The sequence below is a fragment of the Mustela erminea genome, chromosome 3, assembly GCF_009829155.1.
Source record: "Mustela erminea isolate mMusErm1 chromosome 3, mMusErm1.Pri, whole genome shotgun sequence".
Classification (NCBI taxonomy): domain Eukaryota; kingdom Metazoa; phylum Chordata; class Mammalia; order Carnivora; family Mustelidae; genus Mustela; species Mustela erminea.
Window position 1 is genome coordinate 137621317 of NC_045616.1, and position 25425 is coordinate 137646741.

A 25425-nucleotide genomic window follows, 5' to 3' on the forward strand; every position below is an offset into this window, starting at 1 on the left:
TCTATACTTTTGACCCAGAATCAGGCTGGTATAAATCTCTCAGCAGGACAGAGGCAAGTGGAAACTGTAGAGATCGATGTCCCAACCAGACTTTCATGCTTTGACCTCTGGTGGGACTCCAGTGGCCTGAATTCAGCAGCATCAGGCAATTATGTAAGCTATTTGATTAAAGCCAAGAATCTGACTGATCTAAGAGAAAGGGGTAGAAACGGGGAGACGAGTTAGGATAAGACGGAGTACAAAAGCAAGTTCAGAAGAGTGATTGCAATGTAACATCATTTATGTAAATTTAAACTACAGAATATGATATATGTATACAAAATACAGTATACAAATAGTATAGTTACAGCATCAATAGATATAATAGACTGTGGACCATATATCAAAATCATGGGAGTGCGTGGGTGTGTTGGTGGAGTGAGCACCAGCAAAGAAATGTAAATTTGGGTAGGAGGGAAGGGTAAAGGAGACTTTAGCTATGGAAGATGTTAAAAAGCAGCTGGCCTGTGATCTATTTACTCCCTTTAGTACATGGATGACTTGAGGAATAAAGAAAAAGGCAGGTGACTCTCCTTGTCAGTTGTACCTTTTGTACCTATTTACCTTGGGTAAATAGATGAATGATATCTGCTAGATGGAAAAGGACTCATCTATTTGATGCATTTAACAGATAGCCCTTTACTTATGCTAATTAAACCCCAAAGCTAAGAAGCATGGTTCCAGAGCTAAGTAACTGCCTGGGGTGTAAAATGAAGTCTGTTAGTTACCCGAGAAACTCATTAGAGACCTAAACTATAGTCATGGGTCAGACGGTATATTATTTTGCTAGGGCTATAACAAAACATCCTAACTGCCCCCACCCCCAACCCTCTTAATAGTTGTATTAGTCTGCTCAGGCTTCCACAATAAGGTACTACAGGCCGGGCAGCTTAAACAACAGAAAGCCATTTTCTTTCAGTTCTAGAGGCTAAAGGTACAAAATCAAGGTATCTGAAAGTTTGGTTTCATATGAAGCTTTTTTCCTTAACTGGCGGATAGCCACCTTCTTCTGTGTCCTCACATGGCCATCCCTCTGTCCTTGCTTTCTGTATCCTAATCTTTTCTCAAAAAGACACCAGCCGTATTAATTAGGGCCAACCCATATAACTTCATTTAACTTTAGTTACCTCTTTATAAGCCCTAGTCACATTCTGAGATACTGAGAGGTAGGACTTCAATATATGAATTTTGAAGGGACATATTTCAGTCTGTAACAGGGGGTATGTGTCCAATGTAGGAAAGAAGGGCCATGTGAGATTTTCCAGACCTCTGATTTGACTGAGCCTTTCCATGGCCTGTATCTTCGAACCTATTAGTAAAACTTGATGCTGGGTAATATCTCTGACTCATGTGAATCTGATCCTGGTTGTTAGCCTAAGCTATATGTATACTGTTTATTTTTTAGGAACAGTAGTCTGGAAGCAAATAATGAAAAAATATTGTGTCATTCTGGAATGTCTTCTTTATCATTCTTTGCAATTTTCTCTTTAAGTTTTTTTTTTGTTTTGTTTTTTTGTTTTTTTGTTTTTTTTTTATTTGAGAGAGAGACAGTGAGAGAGAACATGAGAGGCGAGAAGGTCAGAGAGAGAAGCAGACTCCCCATAGAGCCGGGAGCCTGATGCGGGACTCGATCTTGGGGACTCCAGGATTGTGACCTGAGCCGAAGGCAGTTGTCTAACCAACTGAGCCACCCAGGAGCCCTTTAAGTTTTTTAAACTAAAAATAAAACAAAGAAGGGGGTAAGGAAGCTTATGTCTAAACAGAGGTAGGAACACGGGCTAAAGAGGGACAAAGAGGTGCTATATTAATAAAACAAGGAGGCCGTTAGACTGCTGTGGTTCCAGTGCGCTAGCAGCCGACTAAACAAACCAAAATCTAATCCTGTAAAGGCCTCAAAGTTATAAAATTGGAACCTAAGGACAACCCATCACAAACAGCCAAGCAGACTTTAATCTATTGCTAACCAATCATTTACTTGCTTTTCTCTATAAAAGCCTCTCTCCAGGTCCTGTTGGTAGAATGCTCCTAACCACTTCCTTTTTGGCTTTTTTGGTGCTGGTTAATTAGTACAGATATTTTGTTCAAAAAAAAAAAAATTTTTTTTTTTTTTTTTAAACAACCCTCAATTTAACAGAGTCTAGGCGGAGAGGGAGGCAAGAAACCATCCTGTCTCAGTCAGGTGGCAAGCAACGCCTCAAAGGCAAGGAGCCAAGACGAACGGAAAGCGCCCATTGGACTCGGCCAGGAGCGGGGTCCGGAATCCGCCCAGTGCGCAGACTCCAGGCCAGGGCCCCGCGCAAGCGCAAGAGGGAGGGACTCCCGGGAGGACAAGCCCGTCCGGCGGTCAGGGCTAGATGTGGGTTCGGACACTTCTGCACTTGGAGACGCGGGAGCCATGGCGCTGCACGGCATCTCGGTGCTAGAGCTGGCCGGCCTGGCCCCGGGCCCGTACTGCGGTATGGTCCTGGCGGACTTCGGGGCGCAGGTGGTGCGTGTGGACCGGCTCGGTGCCCGCGGGGACTTGAGCTTCTTGTCCCGGGGCAAGCGCTCCCTGGCAGTGGACCTGAAGCGGCCGCAGGGGGCGGCTGTGCTGCGGCGCCTGTGCGCCCGGACGGATGTGGTGCTGGAGCCCTTCCGCCACGGTGAGCCCCGGGCGTCCCCGCAGCGCCGCTGGGGGACCACAGGCGGGAGGGTCCCCGCCGAAGGGAGGAGCCGGGCCGGGCCGTTAGACAGGGTGCGCCCGCTACACTCCTTCCCTGTTCCCACACGGACCCGTCCCTGTCAGCGTCTTTCTAGATCTTTCTGTCGCGTTTGCTGTTGTTGACCATTCACCCCTTGAGATGATCGACCGTACTTGGAATCCTAGATACCGCAGTGGCCCTGCTCTCCTTATACCCATTCCCGGCTCCTTCCCAAATTCCTGATTTTTCTAATAGCCTCTTTGCATTCGCCTTTCTTTATTATTTGAGCGAATCCAATGAGAATCCAACGAAAGCCAGAGATTCCCCACCTGGATAACTGCAGATAGGTACATAGTCGTTTTTCTACAGTTTGGGAGTTTGGTGTACCCTCTAAAAGCCATCCTCAGACCCAGGCTAACACTGGTAAATCCTGGCATTCCCGTTCCCAGGTTCCGGCTTCAGATCGATTTAGTTTACACTCTGACCCCTGGAGCCACCTTATCTATTCCGAGACCGTTTTCGCCTTTTATAAGCAGATGATGACCAAATATATAACTGTACCTCCTCCCCCTTCCTTGAGAGCCACCGACCGCTGGACTACACAAGCTCTGCCCATCTTAGCTGGCCGTCTCCCAGGCATGGCAACTTCCACAAATCCCAAAACAAGCCCATTATCTTATCTCCTAAAATAGCATCTCCTCTTCCCATATTATTTATCTCAGTAAATGGAACCAGTAAGCCACCCAGGTGCCTGCATCATAAGCCTGCACTCCAGCCGTGACTCCAAATACTCACTCATTTGCTTACAGTTATCAGGAATCCAGACATCTTTCCTCCTTGCTCTCACTCTGGCTTTCCATACTTGCTGTAGCTTCCTTCACACTGTTGCAACAGCCTTTTCAAAGCTGATGTCTGGGTCTAGCACCACTTGGATCCATTCTCACATAGCTGCTGGGGTAAACTTGCTCAAGTACTAAACCAAAGCTTTGCCTGGTGTATAGCAGGAAGTCAGAAAATGTTTGGTGGATTGAATGCCTGTGGGGCACCAGACATATTAAAGGTGTTCACTCATTTATCCTCACAGCAGATTGTCGATTATAATAATTTAATAATTAGGATTGTATCACAATTTAATAATGCCCTGTTTAAAGGTGGAGGCACAACATGGTTGATTCCAGGGTCTTAGAATTAGGGGGAAAATCAAGCCCTGAATACAAGCATAGCTGCTGGGTGAGAGAATTGTGGCTGGTGTTTGTTTAAGCATAGGACTAGAGTTTTTTGTTTTTTGGTAATTTACATAGCTTTAGGAAGACAAAGACAAGAAAATTATTATATGATCTTTATTATCTTTAGTCCCAGGAGATTGAAAGTGCCAGTTATCTGAATTTTGTGCAAATATGGTACTTATAAGAACTCTTAGATGCTATTTTAGCAATCTTTCCATGGGTATTTGCTGAGCCTTTTGTGAAGGTACCCATGCTAGGTACTGTATGTAGAGGCCCGAGGAAACAGATCAGGCATGAATCTTACCAGAATCTTACCAGAGGATTCTACGCTGATACCAAAGGTGACATACATAAGCACAGCATGAGGTAGAAGGTGGTGGGCAATGACAAAGGTACAGAAAAAGAAAAGATCCTGAAAGGAATAGCCATTTTTGAAAGTGTATTTTTGACCAAATAAAGCTCCAGGGTAACTGTTCCTAGAGAACAGACCATTTCTAATAAATGACTAAGGAGAGGATTTGGGGAGCTATAAAGGCACTGACCCAAGGAATGAAAGGCATACTATGGGGACTGAAGGAACTTGGTTATGCCTGAAGGGAAAGAAGGAAGGGCTGGAGGAACAAAGTATTCTGGGGCAGACGTCATTCATTCCAGAAATAGTGGCCTCACTCTTTATGTCCCTAATTATTGGAAACATGCTAAAACCCACAACAAACGTTATTAGAATGACTTGGAAGAGTGCTGTTTCTTGTTTGCCACAGTGATGGGATTATATGCTCAGTTTCATCCTCTTTTAAAAAACAATCACTGTTACTTTCCTCTTAAGGTGTCATGGAGAAACTCCAGCTAGGCCCAGAGGTTCTGCGGAAGGAGAATCCAAAGCTTATCTATGCCAGATTGAGTGGATTTGGCCAGTCTGGAAGATTCTCTAGAGTGGCAGGCCATGACATCAACTATTTGGCTTTGTCAGGTACATCCAGAAAATAATTTCTCTGTGCTTTTTATTTTGGTCCCAGTCAAGATGGACAGTTAGACTAATTACAAAGAATTTTCAAAGGTGCAGATTTGAATATTAATGAAAATCGATAAGGGAACCGTGGTCGCTCAAAAAGGGTGGGTTTGGCTGGCTCTGTCAGTGGAACATGCAACTCTTGATCTCAGGGTTGTGAGTTTAAGCCGCACTTTGCCCATGGAACCTAGTTAAAATAAAAAAGGAGGAGTTGGTTTGTCCTGGAACAGTTATTCTCAACCCCTTTCTCCTTGTCTTCACACATTTGAGGAATAATAAACTCTTGCTAGTAACATTTACTTACCGCATTTGTATAATCAATTCTCAGTCAAGCCCCTACTAGGAAGTAAAGAGACCTGATGGTCCTATAGTTTGAAAATGCTAATATTGTTTAATCCTGACTCCCCTTTCCTTCCAACTTCATTGAGAATTATTGCCTGAGTCACTATTTTAGACTTTACTGAATACCTGTAGTTTTCAGGTCGTATTATCACTTTATTAGAATTTTTACCTATGAGATTGAGTCTTAGAATGACCCAACCCTTGGATTCTAAGAAAGTGTGTGTTTTTGAGATTTGAGTCTCAAATATCGTGTGAGAACAAATTGAAAGGTTGAGGAAAAGAGTGAGGATAGAATTGTTTTTTCTAGCTATTTTAAAATGTAGTCACTTTTATTTTTCTTGTGTTTATTTTCTTGTGTCTCTTTCTAATAAGAATGGCAGTGGATTACCCTGTTGTATAATTGATGAACTAAATTGGTAACAGTAATTAATGATAATAATTTTTTCCCTGAAACTCAGTGAGTAAAAACTGAGTAATGAAATTCTGAAAGCATTAGTTGGAATAAAGTTTTAGAGAAGAAAAAAAAAGGTGAAAAACAAAACAAGGAGCCTTGTTGGGGAGGAAAGCCTGTTTATAGATATGCTGAATAAGTTTAGATTTGGAAAAGCATTATGTACTAGTATTCACTATGTCGGCAGCTAGAGAGACTGGTTATTAGTCTTAAGGTGTTCATGTATTTATTTAAAAGAGACATTAAAATTATAGGTACTGTTCCCTGATTTTTTTTTTTTTTTAAATAATGTAGGTGTCCTGTCAAAAATTGGCCGAAGTGGTGAGAATCCATTTCCCCCACTGAATCTACTGGCTGACTTTGGCGGTGGTGGCCTCATGTGCACGCTGGGCATCCTCTTGGCTCTATTTGAACGCACGCGCTCTGGCAAAGGTCAGGTCATTGACGTAAGCATGGTAAGTGTTAATTAGGGGAAGTGATGAACCTCCCTGTTGTTCCCAAGTCTGATGGGCAGCTGCCTCAGATTCTTTTCTGGATAGGACAAGAGAGAGGTGGGATTCAAAATTGGAACCCATATTACCAAGAACATCCTTTTCTTGAAAATAGCTTCATATCCTTTACATGTGTCAGAATGTCATCAATGATTATCTGTTTGTGGAATCAGTTCTCTGAACTTTTCATGGCTCATCTGATTCCTATGTTGGCTTCAGCAATTTTCCCCATTTTCAAGCAATCTTCATTTGAAACTGGGCTCCAGAAGGCTCCCTTAGCATATAGATAGAGAAGATTCTTACGGGCGCTAAAGTAAAATGGGCCAGTCTAGATCTTCCTTCTGTGTTTTTTGGGGAGACTCCGATATTATGAGGCTTTGCATTTTTTCACTGTCCCGCCTTGAGCACAGGCCTTGTGTTACGCAGAGCACTTCCCCCCTGCAGTTTCTCCTCATCCTCAAATCAGCAGTTTCGCTTGGAATACATTATTTTAAAGAGGAGGAAACCGAAGCATGGAAACTTGTCCAAGTTACCACAGCACCTTGGAAGGAGCCCAGTCCAGCACCCCTACAGTTTTGCATTTGGGCAGGTCTTTGGAGGAAGAATGGAGATGGATGAGGAAGACAAGACTGGGGGCAGAGAGGCAGTTCCTGGGTGGTTGCTGAGAGAGAAGTGGGAGCACTAAAGTGGTTGGTGATAGAATGGGTCTGGGTTTAAGGGCTATTTATCTCTGAGATGTAAAATTGCCAGGATTTGATGATGCATTAGCAGTGAGGGGAGAGGGAGGAGTCAAGACTGACTCCCCTATTTCTTTTTTTCTTTTTGAGATTTATTTATTTAGAGAGCATGTATGTGTGTGCATTTGAGTGAGAGGAGGGGCAGAGGGAGAGGGAGAGAGAATCCTCAAGCAGGCTCCCCACTGAGCAGGAATCCTGAGGGTTCCATTCCAGGACCCTGAGATCACGACCCAAGCTGAAATTAGGAGTTGGCCACTTAACCAACTGAGCCCTGTAGGTGTCCTGACTCCCCTGTTTCTGGCGTGGGTGACCGGGTGAGGTTTTACGTAGATGTATATTCAGGTGTGTATGCGTATGTGTCATTATATGTGGTGTTTCATTCTATGTGTGTGTCTGTATATGTACATGTACATGTGTATATATAGATACGGGGACTCTCTAAAATCTATGTAACCGTGTTTCAAAAGAAGCACCTTAGGCCACCTATACAAAATACACTATTTGGTATGTCAGATGTCAGAGCCATAAATTGAAGTGTGCATGAGATTTAAAGTTAAAAAGGAAAAGGGGATATATCCAGAGATATATTTCGCATTTGTTTCACAGCCAGTAACTGAGGAATTCCATAGGCCCACTCCATTCCAACTCTTTAAGACTAGGATGCTTTGATGGCCTTCTCACTGGGGGCCTAGAATCATTAGGATCACAAAGTCAAAAGTATAGGGAAGTAGTTTTCTTTGGATAGCCCCATGCATCTAGCCTGTCACCATTACACCTGAGAATATGACTCTGTTATGTTACTTCAGGACTCAGCGGGAAATGGGCAATCCTCAACTAGTTGTCTGGACTCAAAAGACCCATATATCTGCCACTCATATTGTTGTGTTTATTTTGTAACTTTCTAGTGATTGTTAAAATTAAAATATATTAAGTGCTCAAATACAGTTTTGTTGGGCTTGGAGTCAAACTAAAATAAGCTAAATTTAATTGTAATATGATTTACCTTTATAATGTGATATTCTTCATATATTGACATATATGTGTTTATAGGTATTGAGATCAAAAATAGATTTTTTAAAAACCTCTTTGCTTTATTTTTAACTTTTTATCTTAATAGTTTTATTTTTTAATTTTTTTTTTTAAGATTTTATTTATTCATTTGACAGAGAGAGATCACAGTAGACAGAGAGGCAGGCAGAGAGAGAGAGGGAAGCAGGCTCCCCGCTGAGCAGAGAGCCCGATGCGGGACTCGATTCCAGGACCCTGAGATCATGACCTGAGCCGAAGGCAGAGACTTAACCCACTGAGCCACCCAGGCGCCCTATCTTAATAGTTTTAAACATATATAATTAAAGGGAGAATATATAATGAACTTCCAGGTGCCCTCCCTTGACATAAAAAATTGTCAACATTTGGCAGTTTTATTTGAAGGAGAGAACAAAAGTAGTTCCTTCTAAGTCTTTTCTGAAAAATATCTTCTGACCTGAATAGTGGAGAAACCCTGTATCATAAACTTGTTCTAACATACTTTCATGAAATATCGAAGAGTTTTGTTAATTACTAAGAAACATTTTTATACCAATGTTTGAAAAAATCGAAGTGGGAGTTAATCATGCTTTTATAGTTTAAGTATTGGATTCATATTGTATCCTGTTTCTTTTTCAAAGGTGGAAGGAAGCGCATACCTGAGTTCTTTTCTGTGGAAATCTCAAAAAACAGGACTGTGGGAACAGCCTCGAGGACAGAACTTACTAGATGGTGGAGCACCTTTCTACACAACTTACAAGACAGCAGATGGGGGGTTCATGGCTGTTGGAGCATTAGAGCCCCAGTTCTACAAGCTGCTGATCAAAGGTCAGTAACTATCATGTACCTCCCCCATCGCCCCTCTATTTCGGAGCCTTTTGAAGTTCCTTATGTCTTTATTATGTAGCTACCTTACAATTTACCTCATTGTAACCATCATTATATTATGGGGCATTTCCCTTGTGTTTTAAAGTAATAGGTAATTTGATAAGTCTATAAAACAGCTCAGAGTTTTAAAAAACAGTCCATTTTGTGGAAGTTCAATTTTTTATCACATTTCATAATCAGTAGTATTGGGTATTTATACTGCCCTTGTGTGCCCACGTCTTATTCTTCCTTAGAATTGACCTGCTGGTTCTACCAGTTCTTACTCCTTGACAGATGTCACCTCTGGTCTTTCCCAGTGTCAGGGGTCACCAGAGTACAGGGTGACTTTGGTGAATAAGATTTTATCGGAATATGTTATTATCACTTGATGCTTCTGCAGTATACCTTTCTTGCAGATTCTTGTCTTTTTTGCACGTGGCCACAAGTTAACAGGAAATATTTGAGATTTCTTTCTCCCTAATTAAATAATTGGACTGATGTTATTTTGTTCTTGTAACATGTTTGAATTTAAAGTTTTCTTTACAGATACCTGAGTATCTAAGAAGTTTTAGAGCATATAATGTAGTAGTGTGACAAGCTGGTCATGGCGCATCTGTCTTTTCAACTTCCAAGTGTGGAGTTGTGTTGTTATGTTTGGTAGCTTTTCGGATGGAATACTACCTACAGTTATTTGCATATAGCTGAAATTGTCTTTTACAAGCATCGGAAAGCATTTTCTGATCAACCATCTTAACTTCACTGACTTAAATATAGTTGGAGAAATGCAGAACAGAATGGTTTCTCTAGATAATAAAAGCCTTTCTGTTCAGAAATTAAACTAAGAATGGAAGATCTTAATTCAGAATTCAGGTCAGAACAACGCTACAGGAGGGGCAAATGGTGGGAATGATAGTGCCACCTCCGTGGTGCAGGGCCTTGGAAGCAGCAGGGACAGAGCACAATGGCGTCTGTACCTGATGTAAACCTTGTGTGTTCATGCACTGTCTGTAGAGAATTTAAATATAATACTGAAAATGACTAAACTTCATTCAGCTTTTTGTTATCATCATTCACAGGCAATTCTAAATGACAATGATAAAGTATATTCATTGAAAAAGATTTTGAGTTCTAATCAATTGCTACAGATACTGTTGAGTTCTAATAACATGTAAGCTTGTTAGCACATTTGTATTACTTATCCTTTAGTAAATATTACATAGGAGTTATTCAGAGAACTCCCAATTTTGTAGTCTCACCCCGATGTTCTCTTGTAAAATTTTTATAGTTTCCGCATTTACATTTAGGTCTCTGTTACATGATGAGTTAATTTTCGAGCTAAGGGTCCAGCTTCATTGTTTTGCATATAGCTATCCAGTTTTCCCAGCACTATTTGTCAAAAGGACTGTTCTTTCTCCATTGAATGGTTTTGGCATCCTTGTTGAAAATCAGTTGACCAGAAGTGTAAGGGTTTATTTTGGACTCTCAATTCTGTTCCATTGATGTACAGGTCTCTCCTTATGTTAGCACCACACTGTGTTGATCACTGTAGCTTTGTAGTAAGTTTGAAATTAGAAAGTGTGAGTTTTCCAGTTTTATTCTTTTTCAAGATTGTTTTGGCTATTCAGGGTCCCAATATACAGAGAAAGGAGGGAAAAAAAAAGCTAGAATTCTGTGCACCACCACACAAGGGCCTAGCACCCTCCAACTTCCAATAGAGCTAAGGGAGCAGGGTTTTATTTTTTCCCACAGATCACAGTGGTGTTGATTCCATCAAGATTTTGTTGAGACAGAAAGGGATAAAAATAAATTTGGAACAGAAAGGGATAGACATTCTTTTCCCAAAGTATTCTGCTCCAGATATTTCTCCCCCAAAATAAGTTGAGAACCATGGTATAAAAGGAAAGAAAAGAGACTTCAAAAAAAACAGGACAAATGAGTATAAGAGTAGGGGGCGGGAAAAAGACTGTAAATTGCTTCCAGAGACTGGAGAGAATTAAAAAAGGAAGGTTAGAATCCATCAGTATTCCTAAACTAAAATTTAAAAAAAATTTTTTTAAATAGAAATGCAAAAGAAAAACATAGATGTTTTTAACAAAAAGTTCAGGGCAGAAGGTTATTATGGAATTTGATGTACTGGACATCTCACTGTGATGGTAAATAGGTTAAAAAATTACCTATATAAAAAAAAAATGAACCAGAATAGTGGGAACGAGTTAAAAATAAAAGTTGTCCTATGAAGTAGTGGTGGTTGTTCTCTTGTAGCTTTTTTTTTTTTTTTCCCTTTCGTGGTTGGTTTTCTGGGGGAAGGGCCTGCCACGTGGGTTTTCAGTCATTGATGTTCCCTGAGTTAAGTCCTCCTGTCCCCCTCAAGGGGGTGGGCTCTGAGGAAACCGGTTTTTTAGGCTTTTGTTCTCTGGAGGTTTTTTATCTTTGTTCACTTTTTTTTCTCTCGCCTTGACCGCTTTTGATGGTTTTTGTAGGTTTAGAGGAAAGCAAACTGCACCCTGACCTCCCTCTCAGAGAGAAGTCTCAGTCTGGTCTCCTGTGGGTGCTGCAGAGCCCATATAAACTCCCCCTTGGCCTCTAGCAGAGCAGGTTCTGAGTCGTGGTCCCTGGGGACACAGGATCTTCTGCTTGTACCCAAAACCACAGCAGCGGTGGCTGTCTGGGTAACTCCAGACCGCCAGAGAGATTCCAAGCAGCGATCACACACTGAGATTTTCCTGCTGGCCCGGGAGTGCCTGGTCTTTCTGGGTCTAAGAGCGCCGGGCTTGCGCGCACCTCTCTCAGGGGAGGGTGTGGGGCGCACAGGCGTCTCAGGCTCTGGTAGAATGGCCCAGGTCTAAGAGCGCCAGGCTGGGCCTTCACGCACCTCTCTCAGGGGAGGGTGAGGGGCGTGCGCGTATGAGCTGTTAGCACGGCTCAGCATTCTGCCATCTGGCGAGGCTCCCAGCCCCTCACAGGAGCCGGACCCCATGCGTTCTCGGGTGCGCTGGTGGCTCAGGGACCAAGACCTGGTTTCTCTGACTCAGTGCCAGGGAAGGCTGTCCTGGGTTTGGGGACTTAAGCCCCTCTTTCTAACCACCCCGATACACACAATTCCCCCCCCACCACGATCCTTTGCTGTTTTTGAATGCTTTCAACCAGTCTCCAAGTTAATGCTGGTTCCCAGACGCAGGGCACTCTCGTGTTAGGGGTATTACTTTCCAGTGGGTCGCCTCTGGTGGCTCCCAGAGGTGGCTCCCCTTTTGTTTATCTCCCAGTATCAGTCCGACGTTCCCACTCCGCTTTACCTGCCCACTGGCATCTTCTGCCCCTGTAGAGATCCAGACGTGTATAATTCTGATCTCAGGCTGATTTCATGGGTGATCGGAGTTCTTTGGTAGGTAATCAGCTCACTTTAGGGTACAGGTTGGAACGGGGCCTTCTCCTGCTTCCTGTCTCCCCCATCGGTATTGCATTAGTCACCTTCTGTTTCATCACCTCTCCTTCCTCTCCCTCATCCTCCTTCATCTCCATCCTCATCCTCATCTCCTTTTCATCAGTATCTTCCATACCTTCTTCGTCGACATCATCATCTTCTCCTTCCCTTTCTTCATCATCTGTATCCGGAACCAAGTAGTCCTGTCGTGGATTTGGCGAAACACCATCTCTGAGGACCTCTCCTAACTCATCTGCGTCAGAATGGTCCGTAGCCAGCTGAAGAAGCTAGGCCTCTGGTTCCTCAGGCTGTCCCTTCCTGCTGGCTTTAGTCTACGTTTGACTTCAACATTTCACCAAATCCTTTCCAGATTTCCATTTGATTTCAGTGGACTTCGACAGTGGAGCACTACTCTCATTCGTGTGAAATTGTTTTAAGAGAACTTTATTTTCAAAGTAAGGATTTTCATCAAAATACTATTCTATTCTGTAACCCGATTTAGTATCTTCAAATTCTGCCACTTCAACTCTTGTCAGATAACGTGACACCTCCTCCCCGAGCAGTGCAGACCCTTGTAGATGGTTGACAAATCTTCTCACCCCCAAATTTGGGATTTTGGCAGTCGGTTCTGACTTCTTTGGCAGGGTTTGTTATGGTCCTGTTCTGCTTTCAAAATCTCCTCTCTGCCTTGTTCATTAAGTGTGTTTTATCTTGTATTTCATCACCAAGTTTGAGTGCTTGCTCTTGTTTCTCTCCCTTCAGCAAGTGCTGAGTTGTCATCATCTCCCTCTGGCTTGAGGGCGGGAGGCCATCTTGGTTTCTTTGTTTGAGGCAGGAGTGAACACTGGTGTTCGGGGCCAGACTGTGAGGAAAGTCCAGGAAACAAGGGCAGAGGCATGTGTGGAAGAAGCTCCAGTTTCTCCATGTGCTGCTCTTCCTGATTGTGTCCTACAGGTCTCCGAAGTTCTGTTTGTTTTTCTTTTCTTTTTTCTTTCTGCTCCTCGGACTGGCTAAGCGGTTCATGTCTCTTTGAGCTCACTGATTCTCTCTCCTGCTAGTTCATGTCTGTTGTTGAGTCCCTCTCATGAAGTTCACATTTTATTGTGCTCTTCAATTCCACAATTTCTTTGTTTTTTTCAAGATTTTATTTATTTATTTGTCAGAGAGAGATAGAGAGATCACGAGCAGTGGGGAGGGGTAGACGGAGAAGCAGGCTCCCCCGCTAATAGTGAGCCCAATCCGATATGGGACTCGATCCCTGGACCCTGGGATCATGACCTGAGCTGAAGGCAGACGCTTAACCAATTTTTATTTGGTTGATTTTTCAATAATTTCTGCCTCTTTATTGATATTCTCTTTGATTAGACATCATTCTCAAACTTTCTTTTAATTTTTCAGACATGGTTTCCTTCACTGATTTGAACATATTTTATTTATTTATTTATTTATTTATTTATTATTTTTTTCAGTGTTCCAAGATTCATTTTTTGGGTGCCACACCCAGTGCTCCATGCAGTACGTGCCCTCCTTAATACCCACCACCTGGCTCACCCAACCCCCCACACTCCTCCCCTCCAAAACCCTCAGCTTGTTTCTCAGAGTCCACAGTCCCTCATGCTTTGTCCCCCTTTCTGATTTACCCGAATTCACTCTTCCTTTCCTTCTCCTAAAGTTGGGTATTCATCCTTTCTGATGGCTGCATAATATTCCACTGTATATATGGACCATATCTTCTTTATCCAGTCGTCTGTTGAAGGGCATCTTGGCTCTTTACACAGTTTGGTGATTGTGGCCATTGCTGCTATGAATATTGGGGTACAGATGGCCCTTCTTTTCACTATATCTGTATCTTTGGAATAAATACACAGTAGAATAATACCTATTCTCCTGAAGCTGTTTCAGAAAATAGAAACAGAAGGAAAACTTCCAGACTCTTTCTGTGAAGCCAGCACTACCTTGATCCCCAAACTAGGCAAAGACCCTGTCAAAAAGGAGAATTTCAGACCAAAATCCCTGCTGAATATGGATGCCAAGATTCTCAACAAGATCCTAGCTAATAGGATGCAACAGCACATTAAATAGATTATCCACCATGACCAGGTGGGATTCATCCCTGGGTTACAAGGATGGTTCAACATTCACAAATCAGTCAATGTGATAGAACAAATCAATAAGAGAAGAGAGAAGAACCACATGGCCCTCTCAATTGATGCAGAAAAAGCACTTGACAAAATACAGCATCCTTTCCTGTATAAAACTCTTCAGAGTATAGGGATAGAGGGAACATTCCTCAACTTCATAAAATCTATCTATGCAAAACCCACAATGAGGGGGTAGGGAGAGGGTGGTGGGGTTTTGGACATTGCAGAGGGTATGTGCTATGCTGAGTGCTGTGAAGTGTGTAAACCCAGCGAACCCCTGGGGCTAATAATACATATATGTTAATGAAAAATCAAAAATTAAAAACACCCAGCGAGTATCATTCTCAATGGGGAAAAACTGACAGCCTTCCCATTGAGATCAGGAACATGACAAGGATGCCCACTCTCACCACTGTTGTTCAACATAGTACTAAAAGTCCTACCAACAACAATCGGACAACAAAAAGAATTAAAAGGTTTTCAGATTGGCAAAGAAGAAGTCAACTCTCTCTCTTCACAGATGACATGATACTTTACATGGAAAACCCAAAAGACTCCACCCCCAAACTACTAGAACTCATACAGCAATTCAGTAATGTGACAGGATACAAAATCAATGTACAGAAATCAGTTGCTTTCTTATACACTAACAGTGAAAATATAGAAAGGGAAATTAGAGAACAGATTCTATTTACCTTAGCACCAAGAACCATAAGATACCTTGGAATAAACCTAACCAAAGAAGTAAAGGATCTATACTCGAGGAACTACAGAACACTCGTGAAAGAAATTGAAGAAGACACAAAAAGATGGAAAAGCATTCCATGCTCCTGGATTGGAAGTGTAAATATTGTTAAAATGTCTATACTTTTCAGAGCAGTCTATACTTTCCATGCCATCCTGATCAAAATTCCACCAGCATTTTTCAATGAGCTGGAACACACAATCCTAAAATTTGTATGGAACCAGAAGAGACCCCGAATCACTAAGGAAATGTTGAAAAAGAAAAACAAAGCTGGCGGCATCGTGTTACCTGACTTCAAGCTTTACTACAAAGCCATGGCCACCAAGACAGCATGGTAGTGAACTGTCAAGCTGGCTGATTGAAAGTCTTTTCCAGTAAGTCCAATATTTGGCTTTTTTGGGAACAGTTTCTGTTCACTGCTTTGTGTCTTGCATATGTGTCATATTTTCTTTCTTCTTTGGATGCTTCACAAATTTAGTTGTAACTTGATATTTTAAGTAACGTAATGTGGCAGCTGTGGACATTAGGTCTCACCTTCCCTTCCCCTCTCCCCAGTCCTGGGTTTGTTGTTTCCACTATTTGTTTATTTAATGACTTTCCTGGACTAAATCTGTATTCTTTGGTACGTGAAGCTACTGAAGCCTGTTCAGTTAGCTTGGTGATCAGGTAATGATTGGATAGGGATATCCTTAAATGCTTTGAACCAATTAATTTCCCATCTTTTTCTGAGGTGCTCTGTGCCTTCGCGTTTTACTTATATGGGGACTCAGAGTCGCCAGAAGTGAAACACTAGGATCTTCTCAGATCTTTCCTGGGCATGCTCACAGCCCTACACATGTGCTTTCTAAATTCTCAGGAATGTGTTGGAACATCTCAAAGCCCCTCATGTATATCCTATTCCCCACTTTTGTTTGTCAGCTTCTTTTTAGTCCCAACAGGGGACACGTCAGATAGCTGATACTAAACAGCTGCCTCTGATTTTTTTGACATGTGTCAAAAATGTTCTGGGAATAGGGCATTGTGAGCCCTAAGTCAGATCAATTGAAGACAAGCCCTGGGAAGGGAGCCTTTCAGGGAGCTGCTAGACAAACGGCAGTTCTCTGGGGATGGGTTTTGGGGGAAGCTCTCAACTCCATTTCTTCTCACCATGACTGTTAGTGAATACAGCACTATGGCTAAAAGCCTTTTGGTTTTGATGGCTGCCCCGGAGCTGGGGAGAGAGAGGGATGAAATTTGTGCAAATAACACTGCAAGTCTCACTGATCTTACTGAGATGCAGTTGTTTTTCTTGAATAAATGCTCTTTGGATTATTGTAAACTTTTAATTTCCAGAGTTATGAAAAGGCTCATTCTGACCATTTGGGCCAAGGTTCTTGCTGCTTTTATGCAAGAACAGGTTTTTGAAGGTTCTGACTGCCATTCCAGAAGTTAACTTCTCTCCTTAGTGTATCTTGTTGTTATCTTAAAACATATGTGTTTGGTATGATCATTTCTAACATGCACACTCCACCACAATGAGTAAGTTTTTCTGGAAATACTGAAAATGAAATTAAATGTTTTTCTAGCAGGCTAATTGTTCCAGCCCTTCATCTTCTCACCACGTTCTAGATTTTCTAAGTCTAAATTCTATAACCACCCTGATTTTTTTTATAGCCTCTTCCCTTTGCATCCACAGCCTTTTATGGTATCCTTAACCTGCTCTCTCCCTGCAGAGTTCACTAGGGATCCTTAGTTGATAGGTAGGTTTCTGGTTCAGGCTGACTTAGCATGTTAAATCAGCTTTGGCTAATCTACACAGGCCATGTAAGAATGCCTCAGCATTTTCTTTCTTTTACAGTATTTATTTACAAAAATAGTACTTTTACTAATCACATATATATTACTTCTCTCTCAGGTCTAACTGGACAAATGGCCACATCTATAATGATTTTTTTTTAGGTAGTATTAATTATATACCTCATTTATTTTACCTTATATTTGAGATCTTCGAGACTTCAGTTGAACTCCTCAATATCTGAACATAAATACACAAGGTTTTGGGAAGGTACAAATTCTATTGTAGTAGGACCCTGTCTTTCTGGGGCAAAGAAATGTGACAACTCCGAATTTTATGATATTTTGGGATAACAAGACTCTTGTAGTATAATCAGTAAGCAATAGAGAACTTTTAAAAATTTTAAAATCTCAAAATATTATTAAAAGGAAAGCAGACAACAAGAAGTTTTGTCAAAGTTGTGGGAGAAACTGAAGGCATGTGCCTTAGTGGTGGGAATGGAAAATTGTGCAGCTGCTGTGGAATGCTGTATGGCACTTCCTCAGAAATCTAAAGCAGAATTACTACAAATTTTATGCTATGAAAATTTTTAAAAATGAAAAATAATTCAAAATAATGCGTGTTTTAGAAAAAAGTGTGGTACAGAATTGGTCAATTAAGAAGTAAAGATTCGGCCGCCGCCTCCTCCACCTCCTCCTCGGGGCCATTAAAGCCAATGAGCCGCGCGCCTCTGCCCAGCGCAGCCAACTAAATCGGTTTGGATGATTCGCGACCTGGGCAAGATGTACCCGCAGACCAGACACCCGGCACCGCATCAGCCTGCTCAACCCTTTAAATTTACAATTTCCGAGTCCTGTGATCGGATTAAGGAAGAGTTTCAGTTTTTACAGGCTCAGTACCACAGCCTGAAGCTGGAATGTGAGAAACTCGCCAGTGAGAAGACCGAGATGCAGCGGCATTATGTCATGTATTATGAGATGTCCTATGGGTTGAATATAGAAATGCACAAGCAGGCAGAGATTGTCAAGAGGCTGAATGCTATCTGTGCGCAAGTCATTCCCTTCCTGTCCCAAGAGCAACAACTCCAGGCCCAGCATTTATCACATGGACATGGTCTGCCGGTGCCTCTGACCCCACACCCTTCCGGGCTTCAGCCCCCTGCCATTCCTCCCATCGGGAGCAGTGCTGGCCTTCTGGCCCTCTCCAGTGCCCTGGGAGGCCAGTCCCACCTGCCAATTAAAGATGAGAAGAAGCACCGTGACAATGATCACCAAAGAGACAGAGACTCCATCAAGAGCTCTTCGGTATCCCCGTCTGCCAGTTTCCGAGGTGCCGAGAAGCACAGAAACTCCACAGACTACTCCTCTGATAGCAAAAAGCAGAAAACTGAAGAAAAGGAAATTGCAGCTCGCTATGACAGCGATGGTGAGAAGAGTGACGACAATTTGGTGGTTGACGTTTCCAACGAGGATCCGTCTTCCCCTCGAGGGAGCCCAGCACACTCCCCGAGAGAGAATGGCCTGGACAAGACGCGCCTGCTCAAGAAAGATGCCCCCATCAGTCCAGCCTCTATTGCGTCCTCCAGCAGCACTCCTTCCTCCAAATCCAAAGAACTTAGCCTTAATGAAAAATCTACTACTCCTGTTTCAAAGTCCAATACCCCTACTCCACGAACCGATGCACCCACCCCAGGCAGTAATTCCACTCCTGGACTGAGGCCTGTGCCTGGAAAACCACCAGGAGTCGACCCCTTGGCCTCAAGCCTCAGGATCCCGATGGCAGTCCCTTGTCCATACCCAACCCCGTTCGGGATTGTGCCCCACGCTGGGATGAACGGGGAGCTGACCAGCCCCGGCGCTGCCTACGCGGGGCTGCACAACATTTCACCGCAGATGAGCGCAGCCGCTGCTGCCGCCGCCGCCGCTGCCTACGGGAGATCACCGGTGGTTGGATTTGATCCACACTATCACATGCGCGTACCAGCCATACCTCCGAACCTGACAGGCATTCCAGGAGGAAAACCAGCGTACTCCTTCCACGTCACCGCGGACGGCCAGATGCAGCCTGTCCCTTTCCCCCCCGACGCCCTCATCGGACCCGGAATCCCCCGGCACGCGCGCCAGATCAACACCCTGAACCACGGGGAGGTGGTGTGCGCGGTGACCATCAGCAACGCCACGAGACACGTGTACACGGGCAGCAAGGGCTGCGTCAAGGTCTGGGACATCAGCCACCCCGGCAACAAGAGCCCCGTCTCTCAGCTCGACTGTCTGAACAGGGATAACTACATCCGTTCCTGCCGATTGCTCCCTGACGGTCGCACCCTCATCGTGGGAGGGGAGGCCAGCACTCTGTCCATCTGGGACCTGGCGGCTCCGACCCCACGCATCAAGGCAGAGCTGACGTCTTCGGCCCCTGCGTGCTACACTCTGGCCATCAGCCCCGACTCCAAGGTCTGCTTCTTGTGCTGCAGTGACGGTAACATCGCCGTCTGGGACCTGCACAACCAGACGCTGGTGAGGCAATTCCAGGGCCACACAGACGGGGCCAGCTGTATTGATATTTCTAACGAGGGCACCAAGCTCTGGACGGGCCGCCTGGACAACACGGTCAGGTCCTGGGACCTGTGTGAGGGGCGGCAGCTGCAGCAGCATGACTTCACCTCACAGATCTTTTCTCTGGGCTACTGCCCAACCGGAGAGTGGCTGGCTGTGGGGATGGAGAACAGTAACGTGGAAGTGCTGCACGTCACCAAGCCAGACAAATACCAGCTGCATCTCCACGAGAGCTGCGTCCTGTCGCTCAGGTTTGCCCATTGTGGCAAATGGTTTGTAAGCACTGGAAAGGACAACCTTCTGAATGCCTGGAGAACACCTTATGGGGCCAATATATTCCAGTCCAAAGAATCCTCATCGGTGCTTAGCTGTGACATCTCTGTGGATGACAAATACATTGTCACTGGCTCTGGGGATAAGAAGGCCACGGTTTATGAAGTTATTTATTAAGGACAAATCTTCATGCGAACTGGACCCCTTCTCCTTGTAGCACTTTGTTCTATCATCCTCTTCCCCCCGCATCTAAAACCAAGGATTTCAGATACTCATTGCAGTTGTGGAGTTTAATCCCATCTCTTACCCCCACTTCCTCCCTTGCTATTGAATTGTGAATGCTCATTAAGAACCTGTGATACCAAATCTTCAGCGCTCTACTTGGAAGAACATGGAATTACCATACTTAACAGTGACGGAATCTTTAATTATGTATTATATCTGTAATATATTTATTTTGTTTAAAGAAGGCTTTCTAACTTTGACTGAATAAAGCTGTCTGCTCCTGCAAAAAAAAAAAAAAAGAAAAGAAAGAAGTAAAGATTCTCCCTTGTCCTTTCACTTTGGAAAAGTTTGGGATGTGGCTTTCATAAACTTTTTCTATGTGAATATCAACACAATTGGTTTATTTATTTATAAATTATATTTATATACAGTATATAATTATGTAAATTTTTAGTTAGTAGCTATCTTGTTTTATTCAACAATATATTAAAGATGTCCTTTCTTGTCAATACAAAAAATTTGCCTCATGCTCTATGTAGCAGCCCTATGATAGTCTATGGTGTGCCTGTACTAAAATGTAACCACTTCTTAATTCAAGTTCATTTACATTATTCTGCAGTTTTGTATTGTAACACATTTTTTTTGTTTTTTATTAATAAACATTAATCTTTGTACATAAAACATTGCACAATCACAACATGGATTTTTGACTGCTTAATATTTGCCAAATATTATGTCATAGAGCAGTAAAGTTTATGACACATACTTAAAATAGTAAGTATTTTGTTTAATTGCCTGTGGTTATGTATATGTGTACACACATATGTAAGGCCTTTTGGAAATTAAAACAGTTGTCCCAAGTTTTAAATAGTGTCTGATTCTACAGACCAGTCCTTGAAACATCTTAAAATATGAGTAATTTAATGCGGGTTATGCTATAAAAACTAGCCATAATCTACAGTTGTACTTACGTGGTAGAATGGTTTTAGAGTTCTGTACAGGAATATCAAGAGCACAGCAAACAACCTATCCTGAACCATTGGTGGCTAATCCTGGGGCCTTGATCAGGGTCATGGGCAGGATGGGAAACTGGGGGCTGAGAAAAAATGAGAAGACAGTGGAAGAGCTGGGGTGTCAGAGTTGGGGGGAGGAGCCGAGGTCTTTTGATTTCTAGTGTTTTTCTAGTGTACAGACCTTTGAGACCATTATTCTCAAATATAATGTCTGTTACAAAAAGAACATATTGGATCCAATTTTATTTAGTGATTTATTTATACAAATCTTATCACTAAATAAAATATAACAGACATTATATCAGAATGATCACATTCTGATTAAACAAACATTTAAAAAGCATGCAGATATGTTTCTAGCAATAGCTATGATCTATATCACTATTTTTGACTAACTGGTTATTTCATTTGTTTTTTAATCTCAGCGTTTTGGGGCAGTCAGGAAAAAGAAAGCTAAGTAAAAGACATCCTTAGAAATTTTTTTTTTTGGTAGATTACAGTGGTAAACCTGCAGTTTTGGTTCCATATTTATGCTGGTATTTGAGTGGGACAAGTGACTACAGAGAAAAATTTATTTGTGTATCCCACAGGTGACTTTTACAACTGTCCAGAACTATATGAGTTCTCCTTTTTTCCTTTTATACCTCAGAACCCTAAGAATTGCCTGCAGTATCCATGTCTTCTTACCTCTTGAAGGATTTTCGTCTTCAGAGCAGTTTACAATTAGTCATTGTTCTTCTACATGATAGGGAAGGGAAGGATGATAAAAGTGACAAGTATTAGATTAACTTGACTAAACTTATACAAAATAACATGCATGAGAAGGAGGGCCTTTCATTATTATTCCACTCTCACCATCTACATTTACAAACCCTCTTGCATGAGGGAGTAAAAATGACATTCACACCAAATCCTAGTAAAGAGGCCTTGGGTATAATTTGATCAGCCTTGGAGTTCAGGTGCATCTGGGTGGCTGGTGCTTTAGTCTATAGAGGAGGCACAGATCAGGTCATGGGCCCAGAAGCCATCCTTTCTGTTAAATCCCGAGCTGGATGTTTTCATCTTCTCTGTACCATGTCTTGATGGGCCCTTCAAGGTCTCCTTCGTGCCTGACACACAAGTCTGTGTGCCCCACTCATGATCTGGCTGGGTGATCACTTTCTGTCATGTTTGCTGTAGGAACAGTTTGTTGCATGTGTCTTTGGTTACCTTACAAATCCTTTGTTTCTAGCTCACAGCAGTGTTCTAAAAGGTTAATGAGTCAAACATCACTGTCCTACTACAAGCCTTTTTATTGGACCAAAATAGAGGTGAATATTACATATAAAATTGCAATTTTGAATTTAATCATTTATCTTTAGGTTTCTTAAAAAATGGGATTATCATGTGTAAAGTTGTTTAAATTTTACCTTTCATAGGGTTTGGGTATACTATATAAAATATGGGGTTATTTGAATTCAGTATGACAGATAATAACATCATGAGGAAATTTCTTATTAAAAACTTAGGGAAAAAAACCAACTTCTGGAAACTAGACCTTTACAAATAGACTACTTCTGATGAAATATAAATAATAAAATCTTGTCTGTGGGAAGTCTCTTTGGAGTCCTGCTAGCTACTTACCTCTAGACATTGTCTCTAGCTTCAAGCTGAGTTTGAATTTCCTCCCTTGACCCAGCTGAGAAACTTACAGAACATCCTGTTAGGGACAGTATGGTAAGGTCAAAATGCATTTTTCGCTGATTATAGTAACTCCACCCAAAGCTTAATAATGCAAGAAATTGTGTTTTTATCTCAGGACTTGGGCTAAAGTCTGATGACCTTCCTCATCAGATGAGCATGAGTGATTGGCCAGAAATGAAGAAGAGATTTGCAGATATATTTGCAAAGAAGACAAAGGCAGAGTGGTGTCAGATCTTCGACGGCACAGATGCATGTGTGACCCCAGTTCTGACGTTTGAAGAGGTTGCCCACCACCATCATAACAAAGAACGGGGCTCGTTTCTCACTGATGGGGAGCAGGGTGTGAGTCCCCGCCCTGCACCGCTGCTGTCAGACACCCCAGCTGTCCCTTCAGCCAGAAGGGATCCTTTTGTAGGAGAACATACTGAAGAGATACTTCGAGAATTTGGGTTCAGCCAGGAAGAGATCAATCAGCTTACCTTAGATAAAATTATTGAAAGTAATAAGCCAAGAGCTAATCTCTAAGTTTCAGGCCTCCTGTGAATTGAATTTGAGTATTCAATTTGAATGAATTTGAATTTGAATATTACATGTTCAATATAGAATAATACATAAAATTCTAAGTATGGAAGCATGAAGGAACAGTGGATCAGTTGTTCTAATCAAGAAACAAGACTGATTACTGATTGAATTTTGAAAATGGTTAACATCATAGCTTTTGATTTAGGAATGTTTTCAGTTTACCACTATTAAATGGTAACAGTTTTTCTGCCTTTCAATTTGATAGATTATGTTTTTAATATTGAAATGTTAATTGGGTACCTGAGTGGCTCGGTCAAGCATCTGCATTTGGCTCAGGTCATGATCTCAAGGTCCTGGGGTCAAGCCCCGCCCACATCAGGCTCTCTGCTCAGCAGGGAGTCTGCTTCTTCCTCTCTCTGTGGGCACACATCCCCACACGTGCACACTCACGCGCATGTGCGTGCTCTCTCCCTCAGCTCATTCTCTCTTGCTTTTTCTCAAATAAAATCTTTAAAAAAATTAAAATGTTAACAATGTACCTTAAATGAATAAATATAATGCTTTTTATTAAATAAAGCCTTTTCTCTCCTAAAGTTTAATTATGCTTTTAAGTTTGTGAAAAGCTTTTAAGAAAGTCCTTTAAATAGCCCTTAAAAACCATTTTGTGGCTCATTGAAATAACTTTGTCTCTACTATTTACCAAAATGAAGTCCTTAGATAGAAAAGTCTAATCCTCTTTATGTGATAAGAAAATCATTCAACCAGTCTCTTTGAATTGGAATTTTAGAAAATGTTCTTGAGATTTCTTTCTTATAATCCCCACTCTTCATCTAGACCACCATACTGAGAGTCTGGCTCCTCTGTGTGGCTGCCTCTTAGCATCACCCACCCATGTCTCTTTCTCAGTAAATTATCATCCATTTGGAAGTCCTAGACTCTTCCTCCTCTTACCAGTCTCCAGCCTCCATTCCCATCATGTCTGCCTCTGCCCCAGTAGACCCATGACTTATCCCTCAGTTCACCTTCAGGCCCCCTGCCCAACTGTCACCTTAAGGAGCACCCTTACCTGACCCCTCCCTAGAATGGCAGCCACTTCATCATTCACTCTCTCCTCACCCATTTTGTTTTCCTTCATGTCATATATCATTAATGACATTATACTGAATAGCCCCAGCCCTCTTAACCAACTGCCTCTTAACCAAGGCACCCTAGAATGAAAGCTTTATGAAGGACTTTGTGGGTTTTGGTCACTGCTAAATACCCAGTTCCAAGAACAGCAACTAGCCCATAGTGGAAACTTCGTAAAGCTTTAATAAAGAAGTACATCTCAATAGTCAAGTGCTGTCAGTTCCATCTTCATAGCTCTGGAACAGTCCTTTCTGCCCAAAACCCTTTGTGCCTTCATTCAGGTTCCTGTTATCTCTGCCTTGGCCTGCTCAGCTTGCCTTCCTGACTTCTGACCTCCAGTATGACTGCCTTCATTTTTTTTGTATCATGTTTACTGGTAATCTTTATCCTACCAAACTAGTCTTTCAGTCCTGTAAAATTCCTCAATGGTCCTCTCTTTTTCTTGTATAACAAAATATAAATCCATTTATCTAGCATATCAACTCTTTATTTATAACAAGACTTCTCCCTAGCTGTCTAGTCCCACCCGCACTCCCTGCTCCCCAGAACTTTACAAGGCACTGCCTTAAGTTCATAGTTATGTGGCGCTCTCTCTTGCTTCCATTCCTTTCCAAATTCTAAAGTGTTAAAGCAGCACTAACAATACTCCTAGTCCCTTTTGCTCCACGTTCCTGATTTAGCAAACTGAGAACTGGCTGAAACACAGCCTTCTTTGTGAAACTTCCTGTGTTTCTCAGCCCTAGGGCAGTTTCATACAGTGGTTGTGAAATTTGGAGTCAGAAAAGTCTTGGGTTCAAATATCACTCAATCACTCTGGTGTCTAAGACAAGGCCTACTATGTGCTTGGAACATCCTAGGTGCTCAGTAATTTTTAGTTCTATTCTTAGGGGCCCTTTCTATGTTTTCGTTGCGCTTAATACATTTATTCAAAGGTAATCATTGCTTTTAATGTAGTTTACATAACTCTTCATGAGTCATAAGCTCCTAGAGTAGTTGCTTTAGCACACAGAATAATCATCTGGAGATACTGTTAAAATGTGGATTTCTAGGCCCACCCCTAGAGATTCTCATGCACT

General features: G+C 42.3%; 2 protein-coding genes and 1 pseudogene across 2 annotated transcripts; 2 read left to right on the top strand and 1 right to left on the bottom strand.

The window, feature by feature from the left end:
- Positions 1-2326: 2326 nt before the first annotated feature.
- Positions 2327-23941, top strand: AMACR (alpha-methylacyl-CoA racemase). Its single transcript, XM_032337652.1, has 5 exons — positions 2327-2681; positions 4773-4916; positions 6043-6203; positions 8644-8830; positions 22815-23941. The coding sequence occupies exons 1-5, from the start codon at positions 2435-2437 to the stop codon at positions 23222-23224; spliced, it is 1149 nt and encodes a 382-aa protein (XP_032193543.1). The 5' UTR covers positions 2327-2434; the 3' UTR covers positions 23225-23941.
- LOC116585716 lies at positions 12380-13215 on the bottom strand (annotated as a pseudogene).
- LOC116587003 (transducin-like enhancer protein 4) lies at positions 17627-20282 on the top strand. The gene has a single exon (XM_032337649.1). It carries the CDS (start codon positions 17712-17714, stop codon positions 19953-19955), a length of 2244 nt encoding a protein of 747 aa, XP_032193540.1. The 5' UTR covers positions 17627-17711; the 3' UTR covers positions 19956-20282.
- Positions 23942-25425: the final 1484 nt, after the last annotated feature.

Bases quoted from the DNA above. Each gene is read 5' to 3' on its own strand.
- AMACR (XM_032337652.1), top strand. From the start codon at position 2,435: ATGGCGCTGCACGGCATCTCGGTGCTAGAGCTGGCCGGCCTGGCCCCG. The intron at 4,917-6,042 runs GTACATCCAGAA...TAAATAATGTAG, and splicing joins CAACTATTTGGCTTTGTCAG to GTGTCCTGTCAAAAATTGGC. The intron at 8,831-22,814 runs GTCAGTAACTAT...TTTTTATCTCAG, and splicing joins CTACAAGCTGCTGATCAAAG to GACTTGGGCTAAAGTCTGAT.
- LOC116587003 (XM_032337649.1), top strand. From the start codon at position 17,712: ATGATTCGCGACCTGGGCAAGATGTACCCGCAGACCAGACACCCGGCA.